General features: G+C 54.6%; 2 protein-coding genes across 7 annotated transcripts in view; one reads left to right on the top strand and one right to left on the bottom strand.

The window, feature by feature from the left end:
• Positions 1–2,266: 2,266 nt before the first annotated feature.
• On the bottom strand, positions 2,267–21,536 carry ITIH1 (inter-alpha-trypsin inhibitor heavy chain 1). Of its 3 annotated transcripts, XM_014792966.2 has the most exons (22): positions 21,246–21,536; positions 16,012–16,181; positions 15,267–15,433; positions 14,693–14,797; positions 14,155–14,317; positions 13,486–13,599; positions 12,014–12,139; positions 11,804–11,920; positions 10,924–11,092; positions 10,711–10,836; positions 9,578–9,759; positions 9,123–9,308; positions 7,864–8,003; positions 7,067–7,221; positions 6,952–6,966; positions 6,511–6,531; positions 5,964–6,044; positions 5,740–5,853; positions 4,503–4,704; positions 3,427–3,593; positions 2,703–2,814; positions 2,267–2,547 (listed from the first exon to the last, which is right to left on the bottom strand). In XM_014792966.2, the coding sequence occupies exons 2-22, from the start codon at positions 16,123–16,125 to the stop codon at positions 2,418–2,420; spliced, it is 2,706 nt and encodes a 901-aa protein (XP_014648452.1). In that variant the 5' UTR covers positions 16,126–16,181; positions 21,246–21,536; the 3' UTR covers positions 2,267–2,417. The 3 variants fall into 3 exon arrangements, with proteins under 3 accessions (XP_014648452.1, XP_087287287.1, XP_087287288.1); XM_087431161.1 differs by lacking the exons at positions 3,427–3,593; positions 4,503–4,704; XM_087431162.1 differs by lacking the exons at positions 15,267–15,433; positions 16,012–16,181; positions 21,246–21,536 and adding an exon at positions 15,107–15,248.
• Positions 20,913–21,934, top strand: part of NEK4 (NIMA related kinase 4) — a 43,669-nt gene continuing 42,647 nt past the window's right edge. For 3 of the 4 annotated variants that reach the window (XM_087431164.1, XM_087431163.1, XM_014792940.2), the window contains exon 1: positions 20,913–21,145. In XM_087431164.1, the coding sequence (XP_087287290.1) occupies positions 21,053–21,145 (93 nt within the window). In that variant the 5' untranslated portion in view covers positions 20,913–21,052. The remainder of the gene's footprint in view (positions 21,146–21,934) is intronic. The other variant, XM_087431165.1, reaches the window with a different exon arrangement.

The raw sequence follows: 21,934 nt of genomic DNA, 5'->3' as shown, positions 1-21,934 counted from the left end.
CTCCGGGACAATGGGAGGTTCAGAGGCAGGGTCTGGTCCCCATCTAGTGTTAGCTGGGACCTCCTGGGCCATACCAGGGTTCTGCCAGCCCCCAGACCTTCCAGGATAGCCACCAGCTGCCTGCCATACCCATGCTCTTCCGAGCAAAGTGACCCAGTGACCCTCCCACTCAGCAATGACTGAATGGAGTTGATGAGGATGCCTGGGGATGGGGCAGCTAATTGGTGGGCTGTAGCATGGCCTTGCCTGAAAGCTCTGCACCTCACTGTGAGATGTACAGAGAGAATTGACTGCTGGGAGCAGAGAAACAGCGAGAAGGCAGAAAGCAGAAGTTCTGAGGCAGCAGAAGCCACGAAGAGGGAATGGATTAGTGATTAGAAGTGGCAGGAGCCACAGAAACAATGACAGAGAGTTGCCAAGTCAGCAGAACGATGGCGGACCAACAGCTGCAGCTGCTGAGATGGTGACTGCCTGTGCTTGAGGCCTGGCTGGGGGCGCCTGCTCCCCTCGGGCCTCCTGAGTCCTTACACCAACCACTGCTGGCGGTGGACACCAAGCTTAGGGCTGATTGAGGCCCAACCTAGCAGGTTCTGACACCTGGGAGCAGAGAGGAGACCCCTGTCAGAGCTGCGCCACCAAGCCCTGCAGTCTGGCCTTGAGTTTCCTGGCTCTCAGGACATCTTGTTTGTGGTCATTTTCAGTGCCTGTGGTCCCTGACCACTGGGCAGCTTGGGGCTGTGGCAGAACTACTGTCCTGCCAACTTTGCCCGATGGCTCCTCCTCGTGGCCCTGCAGCTGCCTACGGAGCTTCCCCCAGCCCCTTTCCTCTAGGCTAACGCCTCATCCCCAGATACTTGGAGTTTTGTGGGAGAAACAACTTGAAATAGGAATTCTGAGGCTGCTCAAGAGGCCCCTGAGGGACAGCTGGGGACTTGGAGGGACCCAGAGTCATCATGCATAACTTAGAATGAGATGGAATCTAAGAGATCTTCAAGGTTCACCCCATTTCTGCTCTGTAGGAGGGGAAAATGAGGCCCCAATTGGGCAGGGCCTTGCTCAGGGTGACCAGCCAGCTGGCAGCCCATGGCTCCCCCTTGAGAAGCCCAGGATACTCCAGACCATGGGCTGGTTTCTGAAATTCCATTAGCCGCCACTTTCCATAGCCTGCTGCCGAGGCCTCTGTGTTCCCTGGGCCTAGGGCAGCCCTGGAGCTCAGCATTTGTGTTATTGATCTGGGCCCTCATGGGCATCATTTGGAGTGGGAACTGGACATACGCTAGCAGAGAAAAAGTAGAAACCCTCTGGAAAGGAGTAGGTGCAGGCCCATCGACCTCCACCCGAAGGGCCAGTGGCTCCTGAAAGTGTAGGTTCATCTCTCCCCATCCTGTGACATCGCATTTTAACTGGGCCCCAAGGGGAAGCCAAGGAAAGGAGCCCCGGAGGGATAATTCCAGGGGTCTGTGTGAGGAGCCAGTGGGCTGCTATTCCTGCCCCCTGAAATCACAGCTTCTGGGCAGTGGCTGTCTCTGCCTCTGTCAGAGGCTGCAAACCCCCAGCTGGGCAATCAAGCTGAGGGTGGAGGCACGGGAACTGCCCCCTGAGGCCCTGGCTCCTACGGGTGCAGCCTCCAGCTCCTAGTAGGACTTCTTCAGGACCCTAGGTCCATATATATTTCATATGCTTCTTTCATATGTTCATTTTAAGTGATAGTTTGGAATATCTAACCAAATCCCAACAGGCTTTAGCCAGCAGCTGCCCAGCCTGACTGGAGTATTTACATGGGAATGGTTAAAAACACAGATACTGACACAGACAGCATGTGTTCAAATCCCAGCTCTGCTACTTATAAGATGAGGGATTTTGGACAAATTACCTAACCTCAGTTTCCTCAGCTGTAAATGGGCATGATAAAAGCATCCCCAGGCCTGTTGGAAGCAGATTTAGTTAACTCAATTAAGGCTGCTAGAACAGTGCCTGGCTGCAGGAAGTGCTGAGTCAGCTGTGGCTGTGGCTGGTCGTTCCCGTACATGCTGCCAGAGTGTCCTTTGATCCCTGGACCCGTCGGGGGAGCTATGTGCAGGGGACCTAGGGGCACTCAGAGGGCAAGGGGCCAGGCAACTGCAGAGAACAAGGTGGGATAGGGGCCGAGTTGGCGTGGGCTCCCTCCCATCCTCCAGGTCTGCTGTGACCCCTGAGCCCTTTTGATGGGCAGCATCTTGGGTTGCCTCCCTGCCATTCTCCCTCCCAAAAAGCAGCCAGCCTGGACTGGACATAGTGTCTCTTTAATGGAAGCGTGGGTGTGCTTTGACCCAGGGAACCATCTTGGACAGGGAGATGTGGCCTGGGCAGAAAGTCAGGATGCTGTCCTCTTCCTCTGCCGTGGTCCCAAGGGAGGACAGGTGTGCTGGCAAGGGGGTTCAGAAGATGTCAGGGACGATATAGTCAGTGTGAACGCCGTCAATCAGCCCGGCTCCGTTGTTGTGGACGAACCAGCAGGTCACCTCCGCCCCATGCCGGGGGTCCTTGCTGTAGTCTTTTTGCAAGCCCCTGGGGAGAGACAGGTCAGCTGGGATCAGCTTTTGGACCTAGCAGAGCTGCACCTCCCCAGGAAACCCACCCCACACACGTGACACCTGGAGGAAGGCCTGGACCAACAATGCAGAATGCCAAGGGCAGAGATGCTGGGAGAGCAGCCCACCTACCTGGTGACCGTCAGCTGGTGGTTCTTCACCACCATTGTGGCATCTGTCTTTGTGGGGTCGGAGCCTGGGTGGAGGTCGGACACTTTATAATCAAAGGGGTGGAAGAATTGTCCTGGAAAGGTACATTGGAGGCAGTGGTTACCGTTAGGGGGCCTTGCTGCTGCCTTGCACTCAGTAGGTGCTCACTGGAGGTTTAGAGAGTTGCTTGAACATTTTTTTCAAAGGCTTGACTATTTCTAATGAATTTTGGCATCAAAAGCCACCTTTAGTTCACCTGCTATAGAGGAGCACATACATTGCCATTTGGTTGAACCTCCTGTCTTTTTTGGACTAATTCCAAAGGAACCTGGCTGGGGAGAGAGTTTTGAGGGGTAGGTGCCCATAGAGAGCAGGGCCCGCAGGAAGGCCACAAGAAGTAGCAGTGTGGCCAATGACTCCTCCTACCCAGGAGGTCTCTGGGAGCCCACAGGAACTTTCTGTTTGCTAATCGGACCTCTCCCCACTGGGTCCCAGGCTCACTTAAGCTTTAGTTTCACTGTGTGTTTGACTGCAGCCTTTTTGAGGGACAAGACCCTCACCAGGACAGTCCTTCTTTGGAGCTCTGAGCCTTGGAGGCTACGTTGGAGGTGAGCCTGTCCTGGTACCCAGCTGCAAAGCTGACCCTTGGCGAATCCACTGACTTCAACACCCCACCCCAGAGCTCTGCCCGCCTGGCCGGCTGTACCCAGCAGCCCGTGCGTCCTCGTTGACATCTGGTGACTATCCAGCACGTAGAAGCCCAGGAAGTCCTGGTGACTCTCCTTCCACACTTGGTGCAGAACGACCTCAAATGTGCCCCCATCCTCCACGGATACTACCAGGTTCCTCTTCCTGTTGATGGTCACCACCACCCTGCAGGGCCAGGTGGCCATGAGGACAGGTGCAGCTGCACTGCACCTCTCTCCATTCAGCTGCCCTCGTCCTCTAGGACTCAGCTCTTATGACCCCCCTACCCTCACACGCAGATGGTTGGATGTTACCTACTCCATGCTCCTCCCCACATGTTGCTATTGTGTATGGGGCCCTTGCAATGTGCTAGGCCCTCTGTCCAGCCCTCCATGCAAATTGCATCATTCAAGTCTCACTCTGATCCTGTGAGGACTGAGGCTCAGAGAGGTTAAGTAACTTGACCAAAGTCACACATCTGGTAAGTGGCAAAGCCAGACTTGGACTCTAGCCTGTCTAATATCAGAATCTGCGTTCTTTGACTCCCTTTCATCATCTGTCTCCTCCACACCAGACTCTGCCCACCTCTTCCTGTAGCCCAGCATTGAGCTCTGGTACTCGGCAGAATGAATGAATGAGTGAATGAATGAAGAAACAAACATGAGACAAGGCATACTAAGATAGGGAAGAGAAAGAGAAGAAAGAAAGAGAAGCCCAGAGAACTCTGGAGATCAGCAGAGGAAGAGACTAGGAGGGCTTCAGGGAAGAGGTGGCCTTCGTGCTGGGCCTAGAGGATGAGTCGGCTTTGTTTGGTGGAGATGGAGGTGGACTGCAGGGCGAGGGCGCCATGAGAACACAGGCATCCAGGCAGCAGGGCCCCAAGCACGTGTCCAGAAACCAAGGGAAATGAAAGGAGTGGTCCACAGGGTCTGACATGTCTGCACAGCCCACACAGAGGCCACAGGGACGTCACTCACTGACACGGCTCAGGGGATGAGGGCCTGGCAGGCTCAGGCAGTGGAGCTGGCTCTGGGGTGGGCCCTCACGGCACCTACCACCGCCTCCCCTCCCAGGCCCCAGCCCCAGCCCGGTTACTCGTCCTGCCGCAGCAAAGCCTGGTCCCTCCAGGAGAACATGGGCCCGCCAGAGCCAGGGTTCAGCGTAATGTTCTGAGGAGTCACTTCCAGCTGAAAGCCCGTTGCAGGGTTTGCGATCCCCAGCCGCCCGAAGTATGTGATCTCATGCTGCCCAGGGCTCCCGGCCCTGTTGCCAATGAGTTGCCCATTCACTGAGAAGCCTGCAGAGGGGTGAGGAGCCATCCAGGTCTGGGAGGGGCCAGCTCTAGCTAGACCCCCACCAGCCTGCCTTTGCTCATGCTGTGCCTCCCTCCTGTGAGACCCCCCACACTTTACCCATGCCATGCCTCTTTGAGGATTTCACCTCCCGAGGGGGCCTTCAGGACCGGTACAGGTCACACCCAGCATCACCCACCTCCCCTCCCGTCTTGCCACACTAACTATCTGGTACTTGGCCCTTGGTTCTGGGCCTTGAAGGAGGTCTTGCCTTGCCGAAGACAGGATTGGGCATGCACCTTCTCTGGGGCCCCAACTAGCCCCACACAGGGGCAGGCCGCAGCAGGCACTGCAGACGAGTTTGCAGGGCCGCTTCACAGGGGCCTCCTCCGACCTGAGCAGCCAAAAAGCCCCCTCCCTGTCTTCCATCCCAACACAGCACGTCTCATGCTTTGAAACCGTCATCTAAGAATTTGTTCACTTTTGTCTCCCTTCCACAAGAGCAGGGACTTCGTCTCGGGTCCCCTTGCACCCCCGGCCCTAGCAGGTGCTCAACAGACATTTGCAGATGGCACGACTGGACTGGGAGCTGGGGAGGAGTAGTCGAGAGAGGGAGAGGGAGTCAATCCTGTCACCTGAGCACTCCCGGGGGGCTGGACTCGGAGGGTCCCTCAGCCATGCTGAGGGGAAAGGTGGGGGAAGCACTGCTACATGATTTGCAGGACTCAGTACAAAATGAACATGAGGGCCCCTTGTTCAAAAATTGTTAAGAATTTCAAGATGGCAACAGCAGAGCATTAAACTAAATATGGGGCCCTTCTAAGTGTAGGGTCGCCTGCATGGGTCATGCACCCATGAAGCAGGCCCTGCATAGGGCCCAGGCAGGTGGATGGGACGAGAAGGAGGCAGGTTGAGCCAAGCCAGGTGACTGGTGCACAGCCTGTGAGGAGTGGACACTACCATCACTGTCCTGTCCGTGGCTGAATGTCGAGCATCCCAGGCCCTGCTCTGTCTGGCAGAGGACATGATGTCACTCATACCTGTGTCGGGGTCCTGCACCAGGCTCAGGACCACACCAGGTTCCTCGTTGATATTGAAGCACAGGCTGTCCTCTTTCTGGGGCACGTGGATGATGAAGTGTGGGTCAGTGTCCACTGGGGGCACAGCATGGGGTCCGTTAGATTGGACATCGGGCAGATGGGGCCAGCTGAGGGCAAGGGTTCAACCAGGCAGCGGTGTCCCTCAGACCATCCCAAGGACTCACCGCCAGTCACTCGGCTTGGCAACTGCTGGACATTGGAGCTGGGGTGAGTTGGAGAAGGCTGCAAGGCGGACAGCACGAACGCTGACAGGCGAGGGGGAATGGCATTTAGAAGGAAGGTGGCTGGGGCTTTACTGGAGCTGCTGGCTCCTTTTCCGAGGCCCCTCCCACCCAGGCGGGCTGGCCTGAGGCCACAGGAGCAGGAGTGGACACAGAGCCCTTGATGCCTCTCGGGATGTGGAAACAGAAGTTTGACCCAGCGCAGTGGGCTGGCCTCCTCTGTCTCCTTCCATGGGTCCCTGGTGGGGCTGGTGGCATAAGGGTGGGGAAGGCCAGGCCCACGTCAGGGGAACCATTCTGAGGATTACCGGTAAGAAGCAGTGAGGAGAGGTGGAGCGGAGGAAGGAAGCCTGGGGCTGTCCTTTCCTCATCAGGCAAGTGGGGTGATAACCTAGGGGCTCTGCTCAGGACCAAACACACAGCCTGAAGGGACAGCAAGGTGGAGAGTAGAGAGGTAGAGATGTACATCGTCGGAATGGCTGCCACTTACTTTTTCTGTGTCCCTGCATCTCTGTAGAGGATGATGACAGAGAACGAAGTCACCCTCAGCACTCCTTGTGAAAGGCACACGCCTCATTCCCCAAGTGTACCCCAGGCCCAGAGGCCAATCAGGCCTGGGCAAGCCCTCCTCCTGGGGGTCCCAGCCCTCCCCCAGGACCTCAGCTCCTTGCAGACACACGCTCACATGGAAGACTCAGAAGGAGGCCAGTGGGGTGGCGGGCGGGGGGGTGGTTCAGGGTGTGCAAGGGCTCCCCAAGCACACAGGAGGCAGCAACTAGTTGGGGGCCAAGTGGGGAAGGGCATCTCGGGGAAGGAAGAGACGATGAAGGGGTAGAGGCAGGAGAGATGTTGGATTGGGGAGCTATGCCTGGGGGCTGGAGCACTTGCCCCAGGAAGCCCCTCAAGAAAACTAATGTGATTTAACACTCACCCAAGGGCAGAGAATCTGGAAGGGAGAGAAAGGGAAGAGAATTAAAGCCCAGGAGATTTTTGGCCCTCAGAAGCCTCCTCACTGCCCACAGCCTCCCCTTCTGCAGAGCCCATACCCTCCGGGGGCTTGTCAATGATGGGCTTCAAGCCGTCCTGGTCTTCCATGCCCCTGATGGTCATGGAGGTCAGCGGGGTCACGAACTGATAGGCCAGCGACATCTGCAGGGCCTTGGCCGACAGGTTGGCCTTCTCCTTCCCCTCTAACTTCATCCTGCAAGACAGATAGTGGCTCCAAGCCCCGCAGCTTGGACGACAATGGACTCGCACTCCCTCATCCTTTCACTCATTTGTTCACTCATTCACTCAGTCAACAAACACGTATTAGCACCTGCAGTGCCCTCATTCAGTGGCTGTCTTCAAAGACCTCACGATTTAAAGACCTCTCACAGAGAAAACCTGGAGATTTGGCAGGGTTAGGGGATGTGCCTCAGAAATACACAGTTCATTTAACAGTTGTGAGATTTTGGGCAAGCAGTCTAACCTCTCTGAGCCTCAGTTTGCTTGTTTGTTAAATGGGGATAAAGAGGAAATTCTCCTGCACACTGTGAGGATTAAATGGGTGTGTCTGGACACAGCAGCCCCACAGTAAAGGGCAGCTTCCCGCACAGCAGCTCAGTCGGGGCAAACAGTGAGCTGCCCTGTGCCCCCCGTGGGCCCTGCCTACACTATTGACTGACTGGTTGATATTAACTCGGTGAGCAAAGCAGAAGGACAGTAAATCTGACCCACTCGCAACCTCGAAGGCCCAGAACTGCCCCTTCTCTGTGCACCTCATGGGTCCAAAGGCCCCGGGGTGGGGGTGCTCTGGCGTGGACGGTGCCCACCCCGGCCAGCTGCAGTGGTCAAGTCATACCGCTTGGCCAGCAGCTCCTGGATGGTGAGGTAGGCCCAGAGGCGTTCGACATGGTTCTCCAGCATGTGGCCCCGCTCTTGGAGCAGTTTCTTCATCTCTCCCTCATCCACCAGGCAGGTTGTCTTGAATTCTCGGCCCTCCTGAGGATTGTGACGGGGAGAGAGGCCGTGCGCCAGGAGGAGCACAACTGCTGGCTGGTGCTCAAGGCTCCAAGGGGCCTCACCATTGTCTGGACTCTGCAGCTTCCTTCTTAGCACACCCCCCTTTCCTGAGCCTGCTCCCCTCATTCTCACTCATCCGTTCATTTCACAAAAGCTTGCTGAGCACCTTCTGTGAGCCAAGTTGGCCTAGCTGCTGGGGATCCCACGGATGGGAGGACCCAGGCCCTGACCTCATGGAATTACTCTCTCTGGGGGATGCCAACAAGCATCCAGCTGCTTCCACCATGTAGTTGTTTCCACCATGCCCCGCCCCTCCAAATGCTCACCACCTCTCCAAGGGGTGGCACCATTCAACTTGCCACAGCACACGAATGTGCCTTCTCTCCCCAGCTACAATAATGGGGGCACCACTTCCCAAGGGCATCCCATGCACCAAGCACTGCATAAACATGGACTATTTCATTTACTCCACACAACTCTCCAATGCAGTATTATCCCTTGTGGTACAGAAAAGGAAACTGAGGCCTAGAGAGCTGGACCCATTTGCTCAAGGTCACCCAGCTGGTCAGGGTGCAGCCAGGGTCCAGCTCACCTCTCCTCACACAAAGCCCGAGATCTGAACCCTCAACCACACTGCAGGGCTCAAGTCCACGCCCTGTAGGGCAGGCTCTAGGTCTCACATGCCCATGACCCACCAGCGTGCATATGCACACATACACTGCACCATGGCACAAAGCTGGGTGCACATACGGTGTTCAGGAAATGGTTGTCAAGTGAGAAGGGAAAGGCTGGTCTCTTGCTCTCTCATGCCTTGGAGGAAATGACGTGAGGAGTAACAAGTGGTCCACTTTATGCCGATTGAACTACAACGAACCAAGGTCACCTTGGCCCCATTCCAGCTTGTCCAGCCCCCTAGGATGCCTGTGTGGAGGAATGTTCAAGCCTAGGGGCAGGGGTGGCGGGTAGCACAGTGCACGGGTAGAGGCACTACTCTGGAGAAAGAAAGGCCCCCAGGGGTAGAGAGGGGTGGGGAACAGTGTGGGTTGGGAGCCCCTGGGCACTGCCTGGCTTCCCCACCCTCCGCAGCCCACTATTTACCCCACGGGCCTGTATGTCAGCCTTGAAGCTGCTCAGTTTACGGTCAGCAATGCGCCCAGCCACCACGATCTCCGAGCCTTCGTAGTACTGTTTATGGCGGTGCTGGGTCAGGGCTGAGACAGCGTTCTGGGGATATTGCAACTCCACATCCACCAGCAAGGGGGTGGCTACCTGGTCGTAGAAACCCTGTAGAGGCGGGGGGCACAGCCTCAGAACTGATCTGGGCACCCAATGGGAAACCCACTCATAAAGGGAGGTGTCATGATCCCCACTTTATAGAGGAATCACAGGCTCAGAGGGGTACAGTAACTGGCTTGAGGTCATGCAGCTAATTCGAACCCCATGCCAGGGTTTTATCGGCTCCTCTAGGCTGATGTGCCAATGGTTGCCAAGTCTGGATGCCCCATGGCATGGCATTGGTGGTGCATTGGGGGGTCAGGGGTGGAGGAGGGGACCTGCAGCTGCTGGGCAGCATCATGGTCCTCGTAGATTCTCTCGGCTCGTCCATTGTTCTCCATGGACATGACCTCCAGGAAGTTGAAGTCCACATCCCGGCCGAAGCCCAAGTTGTAGAGTGGGAACTTGCCCCCGATGGCATTGCGGACATTCTTGAGGATTTGAGACCGGTCCGTCACCCCTGCAGCCACACACCCAGGTAGTGACAGGGTACCGGCTCACAGGCACGTGGGGCACGAAAGGACATTGGGGCACACTCCCTGGGGGTCAAGCCTCCCGTCTCAGGTCACCTCCAGTCTCGACTGGCACCTTGAGGCAGCACCTCCTGCTGGCTAAGCTGGGTGACTGCAACAACTGCTAACAGCTCCTCACAGACCTTGCCCTTCTACAGGGATCTGTCACAAGCAGATCTGATTCTGCCCTAAACCCTCCCATGATTCCTTGCCGTGGCCTGTGAGGCCCTAATGACTTTTCCACCCTTGTTTCACCTCTTCTGCACATGCTTGCTGTTCCTGGGCAGGCTCTGTCAGCACACAAACCTGTTTTTGCTCAAGCTGCCCCTCTGCCAAGGATCCCTTCCTGCTTCTCCTCTCCTCCTTCCAGACTGAGCTCAGGGGTCACCTCCTCAGGAGGCCTTCTGAGACCCTGCCTGGGCCAGACACCCCTTGGCCGTGAGCCCACAGCCTCCTGGCATCCTGTTCTTTCAGGGCCCTCGACAGAGCATCTGCTCCTGACTCTGCCTCCCCCAGGAGACCCTTGGCTCCTTAAGGGCAGAGACATGTCTTGTTCTTTTGGTATCTCTTCTTGGTCCCTAGCCCTGTGCTTGGCACACAGGTCAGTGCTGAATACATAGTTCATTAAACTCAACCTAGGAATCCTGCCCGTCCTCCTGGGCCCAGTGCAACCCTGTGTCATGCAGCAACATCCCCAATTTCCCAACACAGGACAGAAGTAAGCCCTGGAGCTCCTGCAGAGTTTAGGGCCTGAACTCTGTGTTTAGACCAGTGCTTGACTTTGTCTTGAGCCCTTCTGCCCCTGACAGCATCCTCGGTGGCTGGGTTTCCAAGATCAGCTTGAATGCCTTTGGTAATGAAGAGATCACCACCTCCTAAGATGGTGTCAAGGTGCTTACCCTCTGTGGGCTCGCCGTCTGTCAACATGATGAGAATTGGGGCATGGTTGCTGACTTCCGGGAGGCTTCCCTGAGCTTTGTTCAAGATCTCAATTCCCTGGAGCAAACCTCCATTCAGGTTTGTAGCTGCAAAGGAGAGAAAGCAGACCAGTGTATGCCCTCATTCTCAGGGGCCAGAGGAAGGCCGAGGTGGCCTGAGACCCCTGCCCTTACAGCCAGCCAGGTTGAAGTGCCGCACGAAGTCCTGAGCTGCTTGCAGATTGGCTGCAGATGCCTGCACCAGTGAGCCCCTCCATGACTGCACTTCAGACCCAAAGAGGACCAGGTCGAAATAGTCCCCTGGCCGAATGTCCTCCAGGATTTTAAGGAGCGCCTCCTTGGTCTGTAAGGACAAGACAGTCAGTGCTGGGACACGACCCCAAGAATAGTGCCTCCTGTCAGCTCCAGACACCCATTTCAGAGATCCACAGTGGGGAGGTACATGGTGGATGATCAGGAGGGGATGCACAGAACAGCCGGGTGGTGCTAGGTGAGGAGCCTCCTGCCGGGCCCTGGGAGTGTATGAGGGGGATGGAGAAGGCAAAGGGACCCAGCACCAGGAGAAAAAATGACCGAGAGTTCGAGTTGGGCAGGATTAAGAAAGAGGACCCTAGGGGGCTGAGTTTCTAAATCTCTGCTTGTCCAGCCGTGGTCTCACTGCCCCATGTTCAGGGCAGTTGGAGCACTGTGGATAGTGGGCTCTGCCCTGCTGCAAGATGCCTCCCCATGGACAGCCATAATTATCCCCAGCACTTTCAGTGTCCAGGGTTCATCTTCCAAGCACCCTCCATCGATAAACCCCATGACCCTGTGGGCACTGTTACTAGTCCCACCGTTGCCTTTGAGGAGAAGTAAATGCACTTGCCCACAGGTGCGCAGTGAGAAAGTACAGCAGCTGACTCCAAGCCCCTAGCTGGGATTTCCTGTTAAATCACCCTGCCTCTGACCAGGAGCAGAAATCCCAAACCCAGACTCTGGGGGCAAAACCAGTGTGGGGTCAGTGATGGGGCTGAAGAAGCTTCTGCTGGGTGAACTATGTAAAGACACAGTTGACCTGCTTCACTTTCTGGCCTTGCATGGAGGAGCTGATGTCAATCACAAAAACCAGGCTCTTGTTCAGGTTTGTCAGGTTTTGGGGGGCAAAGAAGTGGGCAAAGTGGTTATTGGCGACCTGAAACACAAAGATCACAACACACGAGTGAGGCCTTTCTCACAAGCACCCCTGGCCGCCCTCTGAATCTTAGGCCAGAAGCTTCAGGCTTACCAGGAGTTCGCAGAGCGTGTCTCGATTAACATCGTAGGTCACCTTGAAGTCCCCATTCAGCAAGGATGTGGAGCATGTGGGGCAGGATTGCTGCTGGCCCACAGTGGGGTGGAAAAGCACATGACCCTGTAACCATTGAGGGTGGGAGGCATGACTGGTTTGTGCAGCCGTAAACAGGATGTTTGCAAAGACAACATAAGGGGTATGTGTGTGTGTGTACATGTGCACATGTGTGTGTGTTGCATGGGCATAGAAATGAGTCTGGGAGTCTGGTCACCCAGCTGCTGAGAGTGCACACCCGTAGGTTGTAGGAGAGAAGACCTGTTCTTTCTTATATGCTTCTGAATCATTGGGATTTTTTACAATAACTATCACCACTTTGGGTGCAAAATAAAAACAAAATAATAGCAGTATGAGAGCATGAGAGATGTCAGTCAACTCAAACCGTCTAGTGAAAAAACAAGGCTACGAAACTGTGCTGGACAATAGAACCCACCTAGGTAGACAAAGGGCAGAGGCCGGAAGGAAGGGCCCGGAGACGGGGCTGAGGTCTGGTGTTGACTTGGTGTCATGCTCAGGGAAATCGGGGATGGTTTTAACTCGATACTTTTCTGTACTTCTGTACTTTCCACATTTATTTAAAGAATTTTTTATTTTTACTTTTTGTTTGTTATATAAGTAAGATATGCTCATTAAAAAAAAAAAAAACTTGAAAAGAATTGTTAGGAAGACAAAACCCATCCCCTTGGTTTGCTACTGAAAGCAAGCATGTTTGCTAGTACTCTGGGGTATCATATTTTTTTTAAAGGAAACCTCTAAAACCGTAAGAAATATGTCCTTTAAGTGAATTGTTATGGAGTCACTACCAAAGGGAGTGGGAGCTAAAGGGTTTGCTCCTGGGCTCCAGTTGAGGACGAGTTAGGAAGCAGGGCACTAGCTGGGCATCACCCACCCATATGCCACACTCCTCCAGGACCTGGGCTAGGAGCAAGCAGGGGGCTTCTGGGATTCCTGCAAATGGGTGACGAGTGACAAGTGGCAAGTAGCTGGGTAGGCCAAAGGCCTTTCCAAACTTAATTATGTTTCCAAGAACTCTGTAGCTTGGAATCCTAACCACAACAGCATCTGAGGTTTGCTCATGTGCCCTATATTTCCCTGAATGCTCTCCCCTGGGTGTGAGACAGGGAAAGAGGAAACCGAGGCTCAAGCAAGCCAGCAACTCACCCTAGACCACACAACTGGTGTGGGCACCTTCCTCAGCCTCAGCATGCAGGCTTTTGCTAAGTTGCTCTGAGAACCAGGGGTGCTGAGTTCCCCTGGCACACCAACCACAAAACATCTGCCTCTCTCACCCCAAGGGCAGCCTGCAGCCCCTGCCTGGTTCCTAGGCCGAGCCTGGACATTCCATAAGGGGATGGGCCAAGCTGAGAAGTCCCGGGAGGGCCTGCCACCACCCCAGCCATCCCATGCACCTTTTTCCCTGAGAAGGACTTCTTGACGAGTTGGGTCGCCAGTTCTTTGGGGAGGAAGGAGGCCTGGGCATCCAGCTTGCTGATCCCCTGGGGCTCAAAGATGTCCACGTCGATCTGCACCATTGAAACAATCCCTGCACCAAGGCTCCCATTCGGGCCATCATCAAGTCTCAGCCAAGAGCCAACATGTGTCCTGGCCACTTACTGTGTGCAGTGCCCTCCTAGCCCTTAGCACATGGCCTGGCATGTCATAGGCACTCCAAAAATACTGGACCAGTGAAGGTGTGCCTGCCTGTGCCTTTCAACTCGGCCACCACTGAAGTGCCAGTGACAATCACAGCCCCTCAGGCTGCCCAGGACTTTCTGGTTTACAATCTACCTGGACATTCAATATCTCTCGTGATCCTTGTGGCAGTCCTGGGACACGCAGGGATCCCCATTTAACAGATGAGCAAGCCGAGGTTCAGAGAGGAGGAAGAGGAGGTTCGAGGGTTCAGGGAGCTCCCAGCCCAAAAGAGCCCAGAGAAGCCCATCCCAAGGAGTCAGTGTGTGCTCAGGCCTGAGATGGCACACGGTGGGTGCCAAACCAGTGCTTGGAGCCACCCCGAGAGAGAGGCAGGAGCCCTGCTCCTGAGACCGCTCCCCTGTGTGCGGTCACCTGCAATCTACCTCAAAATGATGCACCAGCTGCCTGGGCTTGACTTTGATGACAATGTCGTACTGCATAAGTTTTCGCTTCAGCACCTCCTCGTAGGTCAGCTGGAACGTGGCCTTGCTCCGGGGACCAACGGTGATGTGGATGGCGAATTGCTCCATTGTTCTCCCTGAGGCCCTGGACATGCCACCAGAGGCAACAACAAACAGACAAATGGTAAGAGACATGTAGGTCCTTGTCACCTAAAGCATGGCCCTCAGAATCAATTTCTCTTATTTTAGTGCTGCTCTCAGGTTTCCTTTACTCTCACCCTTGTCTTAGTTGGCTGGTCAAGGTCAGGGCCCAAGGACAGGGCCCCACTTCTCCTGGAGGCTGGTCTGGGAGATGGGCAAGTCAACACCAACCTTGTCCAGGGCATTTGGGTTTGCGCAGTTTGCTCACTTCCCATTAGCCCGGGGCTGCTTTCTACCCAAGGCCACCTTCCAGCCCTCAGATCTGTCCTGGCTGGGGAAGGCAGCCCCAGACACTGGGCCAGTGGGTTCCAGAACTCACCTGACAAGGCCGGCATTCTCTCCTGAGATAGCTGCTTTCCGGTATTGCTTCCACGCAGTCACTTTGTCCTTTATGTCCCCGACAAATGTGTGTCCATCTGCTGTGCTGTGGGGAGGAAGAAACCCTCAGGGGAGGTGCCTCTCCCTGACCACACAAGTCCTTCATATTGGAGGTGCTCCCAGCCCAAACCCTGAGAAGGCTCTGTCCAGGTGAGCACTCATGGGAGGGCTTCCCCTGCTGGCCTCCCACTCCCTACAGAGTTACTTAGGGGCCCCATGGCAGTGAGGTGGGCAGCCACGGGCATTAAATCCAGCAAGAAGCCTTGGGTGCCAGCCTTTGCTCCTTGGGCTCTAGGCTGAAAACATACTGTCAAAGGCCCCAGTTTGCTCCTCAGGATAGGAGCCCAGAACAGACCTAAAGAGCTTGTTCTTCCCCTCAGAGCTGGAGCAGGCCTGCGGCCCTTTGGGAGATGAGGAAGAGATGGTCTGCACTGTCTGGCCCCTCTGAGTCTTGGGCTTGGGCTGGGCCTGGTGAAGGGACAGCTCTGGGTGTGGGAGTCAGGCAGGGCACGCACATGGCAAAGTCACTGATGAAGGCCGTGTTGGGGATCTCCACATCGAAGCCCACTTCCTTGGCTTCGTCAGCGCTGTTGACCACTTGGCTGGTGATGACATAGTGGGCAAAGCGAGAGGTGACTTTGCAGTTGACTTTCAAACTCCGGATGATCACGCCGTTGACGGTCTAAAGTGAGATGTGAGGGAGGTGTGGCCTGGGATAGGGGCCTCTGAGCCTGACAGAGACCTCCATGTTGTACTGGGGCTCAGCACCCAGCTCTGACACAAGGTGCCTAAAGAACAGACCAGACCTCCTGGGAAGACCCATTCTGTCTTCTCAGCATGAGACTGTGCAGTGGGGTGTGAGGTGGGATGGGAAAGCCCCCATTTCCGGGAGATGGGAGTCCTTCCCAGGCACTAACAGAGGGGCACACTCCCAAGGGAGGGGGAAAACAAGGCAGTAATAATGGCCCCACCATAGACCCCTTTGCAGAGGCTCTCACTCACTGGGTCTACAGCCTGTCGCTTCTGTAAAACAAACTAGGTACAAGTGTGAGTGTGAATGCTCAGGGGCCTACAGACTATTTGTTACAGGATGGGAGTGGGACACAGTCTGTGTCCTCTGCCCTTGGCCTCACCTCTCCAGTCAGAGGTGGTCATGGTAGGTGGGGGTGGCCCCAGCCCCTGGGGTAAGAGTCTTGTGTCTCTCCCAGGCCTGATCGAGGCCCAGCTACCCGTTTCTGCCCCGAGGGTTTACCCACATACCTCGCTGCCTTTGGGCCTGCCTGTGGGTGAACCCTGAGCGGGCACAGCCTGCAGGGCCAGGAGGGGTGCCACGTACATGCACAGCAGCACCCGCAGCCCCATGGTGCCGTCCATGGTCTCCAGGCTCCCGCTGCCTTGTCACTTCACTCAGGCCATTAATCAATAAAGTGCTGGATAAACACGGATTAAACATTAGACAAGGTGAAGGCAAATACTACAGTTTGGAGGATCAAAAAATGGCAGTGAAAGCTTTCTCCTCGGGGGGATGCTCAGCTGTGTAAACTCCTGACCAGACTCAGACTGTGCCCCTCTGTATAGAACTGCACTCAGCCAACGTGAATTGTGAAGACCCTGACAGTTCATCTAATCCCGGGTCTGGCACAGGGCAACACCATTGATACGGTGACATGTGGCAAGAAGCCCCAGTTAAAAACGGATTTCTAAACTTCATTATGTGTCACTTTCAAAATTCTTTAAGCATCAACAAACTTTTCAGACAGTCACACTTTGGCCAGGGAGGCAGATCCTGTGACTTAGAAAGTGTCTGCCCACGTCCATGATTCTGACGGTTCCAACTCTAGCAGTAGTTCTGCCGGAGCATTCTGGGCAGCCCTGGTAACGTGTAATGGGTGACCTGTGCTTTAGGACAGTTGCTTCATCTCTCTGGACCTTGCTCAGATTTGGAAAGAAGAACAGAAATAAGCCTCATCATTCCTCCATTGGAGCAGGGCTGCCTGGCAGGTAAGAGGGAGACAAAGATGAATACCACATTGTCATAATGGAGTGCTGATTGTGTGCCACGTATTGCTCTAAGCCCTGCATTGTCTAATTTTATCCTTATGATGTTCCTGGGACATTCGTCCCATAGCAAATGACAGAACAGGCCTTCAAACTCAGGTCTTTCAGACTTCAAAGCCTAAGCGTATCACGTAATGACAGAAATGCCCTCTGTGTTATTAGGGAGAAAGGAGAAGCAGAGTTGAAGACCCCAGAGACCCCTCTTGTACCTGCAGTTTCTTAATTTTTATGCCCAAACCCTCCCTGACCCCCACAAGCCACAGCACACTGGGCAGACATGGCCCCTGGTCAATCTAATCCATGGCCCTGGGTGGAATGTGCTGGCTGCCATGACCCCATAAGGTGAGGGGCTCAGAGGCCTCTTTTTTTTTTTTTATAATTTTATTTATTTATTTTTTCCCCCAAAGCCCCAGCAGACAGCTGCATGCCATAGCTGCACATCCCTCCAGTTGCTGCACGTGGGACGCGGCCTCAGCATGGCTGGACAAGCGGTGCGCCGGTGCGCGCCCGGGATCCGAACCCCGGGACGCCAGCAGCGGAGCTCGCGCACCCAACCGCCAAGCCACGGGGCCGGCCCTCAGAGGCCTCTTTGATCTCTGTTTGCTTGTCCTGGACTTGGTCTTACAGAGCAGATTCTGGGAAAAGGTTTATTGTCCCCAGGACAGAATGACCTTCTAGCCTGTTTTCTGGCCTTTGTGGAAGATGAGCTGGATCAACATGAAGCTGTAGATTTGAGGTTCTGTTGATTTCCTGCACCAGTACTGACCGAGCCCTGTGGTTGGTTGGGCACAGTGCCAGGCACTGGGACACCTCAATGATGAAACTCGAGTGCCTCACTGTGTTCAGTGAGCTGATGCCTTGAGAAAAGGAGTCAGACAAATCAAAGGAGGCCAGGGAATCCCAGGAGTGGTCAGAAGCTAATGAGGAGCAGGAAGGAGCTGCAGAAATCTGGAAGGGGTGGAGCTCATCTCCCACAGGGCCTTGGAGAAGGCTCCCGGAGGAAGTGCCTGGGAAATAGAGCAGCACTTGGGAAGGGGAAGGTGGGACGGGGAGGGAGAGAAAAGCAGAGGGGTAAACGTGAAGCATGCTTTGGGAAGGTGCAGTGTCTGTGTGATGGGAGCAGGACCTGATGGAGTAGGTGGAAGGAGAGTGGGAAGTGGCAACTTCCCAGTGACAGTGCCAACTGTCAGACCAGTTGGCACAGAGGTCTGACAGTGGCCAGCCTTTTGGTTGGGAAACACTAAAGATATTTTGATCAGGGATGTGGCAAAATTGAGACTGGGATGTTGGAAGATGGCTAGCACCAAGCCTGGTCCATAGAAGGTGCTGGAAACACATTTGTGTGGTCTGGGGAGGAGAGAGGGTATGGGGAGAGCTAACAGTGACTAGTGCCTGGCCTACTTCTCAGCATCTTTTGTATCCTAATTCATTTATTGCTGACAACTAACGACAAGCGATGGATACTATCCTTGTTCCCATGCTACAGATGAAGAGGATAGCTTCCTCCACCCTCTGTGGACGTGGGAGTTGCGGGGATGGGTGGACAGAAAGCAGATGAGGTTGCTGAGGATTGAGCCTGGGGGCTTGAGAGGGTGGCTGTGCTGCTGGGACAACGGGACAGCACATAGGCCCAGACCTGCTCTGAGCTCCATTCACACAGCCAATCGCCTGCTTGACTTTCTCAGGGCCCCTCCATCTGATATGTCCCAACTGGACTCATGAACTTTCTCTCTCCCTGCTGCACCCTATTACCAAGCCTGGTCTTCTTCCCATTGTTGTCCACCCCAATGAAGGCCACCACCATACATCCAGGCATCCGAGCCAGAAAGCAGGGTGGCATCTTGGATGCCTCCCTCCTCCAGACCCTCCACCTCCACCTCCACCCCTCTAAATATCCTTCTAATCCATTCACTTCTCTCCAAATTCCCAGTCACCACTGAGTCTAAGCCACCCTTATCTCCCATCTAGATGGCCGCTTCCCCTACTTCCACTCTGCTCCTACATTCTACTCTCCAGCATCAGCCAGAGTCATCATTTAAAAACGTCAATCTGCCCTAGGCCTTTCCCTGTCTAATACACTTCCAGATCCTGAGTGGATCCCCTCCATTTCACCAGCCCATGGCCCCTCTGGATCTCAGCTTCAACCTAGAGACTTGTTCCCAATTCGTGTAGGCTGGTGCTTTTTCATTCATTCATTCATCAACCCCCAATTCACCCATTCACACCTGCTGTGTGCCAGCCCCATGCCAACTGCTGGGTTTGGGGTGTTGCAGCAGACAGGCCTGACCCAATGCTCAGGGAGTTCACACTGAGTTGTGGAAGTGGAGTCACAAAAGAAGTCCATTGGGCCTTAGCACACTGTCCTCCCTCTGCCTGAAAAAGTTTTCCTTCAAACTTCAGCCCAAGCAATGCTTGCTTGGGGCAACGTCCCCTGGATGCCTAGGCTGGGCCTAGTGTCCTTTCTGCACAGCATTCACCTCACTTGGTAAGGAAAACTGGTTGGTACACTTTATTGATTAATGGCCATCTCCCTCCTTGACTGTAAGCCCTCCAGGTGCAGGACTTTGTCGTGTTCACTTTGTGCCTCCAGGGCAAGGCACTGGCCCTGCACCATGTGGGCCCACACTAAAGGTCTATAGAGTGAATGACAGATTTGAGAAAGAGCATGTTGGGGGAGGTAAAAAGCAGAGGGCAGCAAACAGAAACTTGGGAAACCTCAAACCTAAGGGGAGTATGAGAAATCAAAGGAGAATAGGAGTGGACAGGGGGAGGAGAAGCAGGAAAGCTCTAGAAACCAAGAAAGGAGAGGATTCCCCAGAGGGACAAAGGCTGCTGAGGGGATGAGAGATACATGAAGACTAAGAAAAGCATCTAGGAAATCTGAGTAATTTTCCAGTAAACTTTCTTGGGGGCAGGTGGGTCCAAGTGACTACAGGGGGGTTTAGCAGTGAGCAAACCCTAAGCCTTCTAGAATATTGTTTTGAGTTTCTTAACTTCCCACAGACTCAGTTTCCTTAACTGTAAAATGAGGATAATAGTACCAGCCTCACATGGTTGATTAAATGGACTGATTAAGGATTAAATGGACTCATGTTTTCATCTCTGGGAGCGGGTTGGGGAAGAGGCATGAATTCTGGGGTAATAGTATGCTCTATATTACGCATTCTAAATTGGGGCGATATTGCCCCCAACTGGGCAAAATTGGTTCTTGGATGTAGGCAAAAGAAATCTTAGATTTCAAAGGGACAGATTTCAGGTCCTTGAGAAAGACACTCCTGGTTGTAGGAGATACAACCCCTCAAAGGGACAGTGGAAAGATTTACAATTGTAAGCTTTTTTCAGTAAACGCTCCAGGAAAGGGAGGTGTTGGCTAGAACAAACAATAAATTCTTTTGGCAGCTTTGAGCTTGCACAGGGAGGCCTTTTAGCGGGGACGGGGGTCCTTCTAGGGACACTGCCTTAAGCTGTTAGAAGCTATGCCAGAGTTTGGCCAAGTCGCTTACTGCAGGAATTTGGATGGTGTTCTGATGAGAGTTCTCTGCACTTCTCAATAGGCAGGCTGAAGTGTTGAGGGGTGAGTGTACCGATATACCCAATTTACTTTGAAATGCATACAAAAGAAGATGGATTGCTGGATGCATAGATAGTTAGACGTGTGATAATGCAAACACAACAAATGTTACTTGCAGAGTCTAGAGTCTGTCCTCCACTCCACATCCATTAGAATGTGAGCTCCAGGAGGGCAGGGACTTTGTCGGCCAGGCACATGGTAGGCGGCCAATAAATATTTTTAGAATGAATTAACAATACTTGCAAAGCGCTTAGAACAACTGCTCAATAAGTGGAAGCTTCCGTGACTTATTTTCGCCAGCAACCCGGAAGCTCCTGGCGGTGGAACTGAGGCAAAAGGCGCGCGCAGGGCCCGGCGGAGTCCCTCTGGCTCCCAGGGGCCTCGGCTCTATGGCCGGACCTCCGGGGACGGAGGGACCGCTCTGGCCGCCTGGCGCCTGGGCTCTGTGGTAGAGCCTCCCGGGCCGCCGGAGCATGCGCGGGGCTGCGCCGGGCGGGATCGCTATGGCAGCGGCGTCGCGGTGAGTTCGGCCTCCGCGCTCGCGCCCGGCCCGGGCCGCCTCTGTAGCCACCGACACCGCAGCCTCTCGGGCATGAGCGGGGCCTTCCGCCGCGGCCCGCTGTCCTGCTCGCTCCCACCGCCGCATCCTGACTCTAGGCCCGCGCTGGGAACATGCCCCTGGCCGCCTACTGCTACCTGCGGGCTGTGGGCAGGGGCAGCTACGGGGAGGTGACGCTCGTGAGGCACCGGCGGGACGGCAGGCAGGTCGGCGGGGTTGGGGCACGGCAGGGGGCGAGGGGCAGGCAGGGGTTCGCCGAGGCCGCCGTCCCGAGGCTAGGCCCTTGATGGTCTGAAGGGGACTCACCTCGGATGGCACTTCCTCAGGGAAAGCGTCCCGGACCCCAGGATTAGGTCAGGCCTCCCTGTAATGTGCGCCCGAACTCCCTGCAGTTCTCCTTTGTAGTATATATTGGTGTTTTTAATCTACATACCTTCCCCCACTCTGGACAATCGCATGACATCATGCATTCCCAGGACCTAAGGCGGCGCCTGGCAAATATCACTCCTTGAATGAAGGGCCCCATACGACCGACCTGAAGACGACTGGACTCTTAAAACTCAACTCATCACCTTTGCGCCAAACCTCCTCTCACGGTCCCCATTTCAGTGAGTAGCACCACCATCCAGCCAGTAGCCCAAGCTGTACACCTGGGAGTCATTCTTGACTCCCCTCTGCCCCCCTTATTCATCTGTCCCCTAAGCCAACAGGCCTCTCCTCCATGTCCACTGGTGCCACCCCAATCCAGGACATTATTATCTCTAGCCAAACTATGTCATGGCCTCCCCCTGGGCCTCACTGCCACATGACTTGCTCTTCTCCAGTCCATCACTTTCATTGCAGTCTCAGTGATCCTTCCAAAACTTACATCTAATATTGTCACTCCTTTGCTTAAAGTGCTTTGTCCTATTACCCTCAGGATAAGGAGCCAGTTTTTTAATGTGGTTTATAAATAGGGTGACCATATGATGTATTGTACAAACTAGAACAATTTT

Source organism: Ceratotherium simum, chromosome 5 (genome assembly GCF_057802395.1).
Source record: "Ceratotherium simum simum isolate JZ-2026a chromosome 5, ASM5780239v1, whole genome shotgun sequence".
Classification (NCBI taxonomy): Eukaryota; Metazoa; Chordata; class Mammalia; order Perissodactyla; family Rhinocerotidae; genus Ceratotherium; species Ceratotherium simum.
The sequence above is the reverse complement of the archived record's forward strand: the minus strand, read 5'-3'. Positions and strand labels throughout refer to the sequence as shown.

Coding starts and splice junctions, on each gene's coding strand:
- ITIH1 (XM_014792966.2), bottom strand. CDS start 16,125: ATGGACGGCACCATGGGGCTGCGGGTGCTGCTGTGCATGTACGTGGCA. Junction 12,140..13,485: donor AGTCCTTCTCAGGGAAAAAG/GTGCATGGGATG, acceptor CAATGGTTACAG/GGTCATGTGCTTTTCCACCC. Junction 7,222..7,863: donor CAGGAGCTGCTGGCCAAGCG/GTATGACTTGAC, acceptor TCTGTCTTGCAG/GATGAAGTTAGAGGGGAAGG.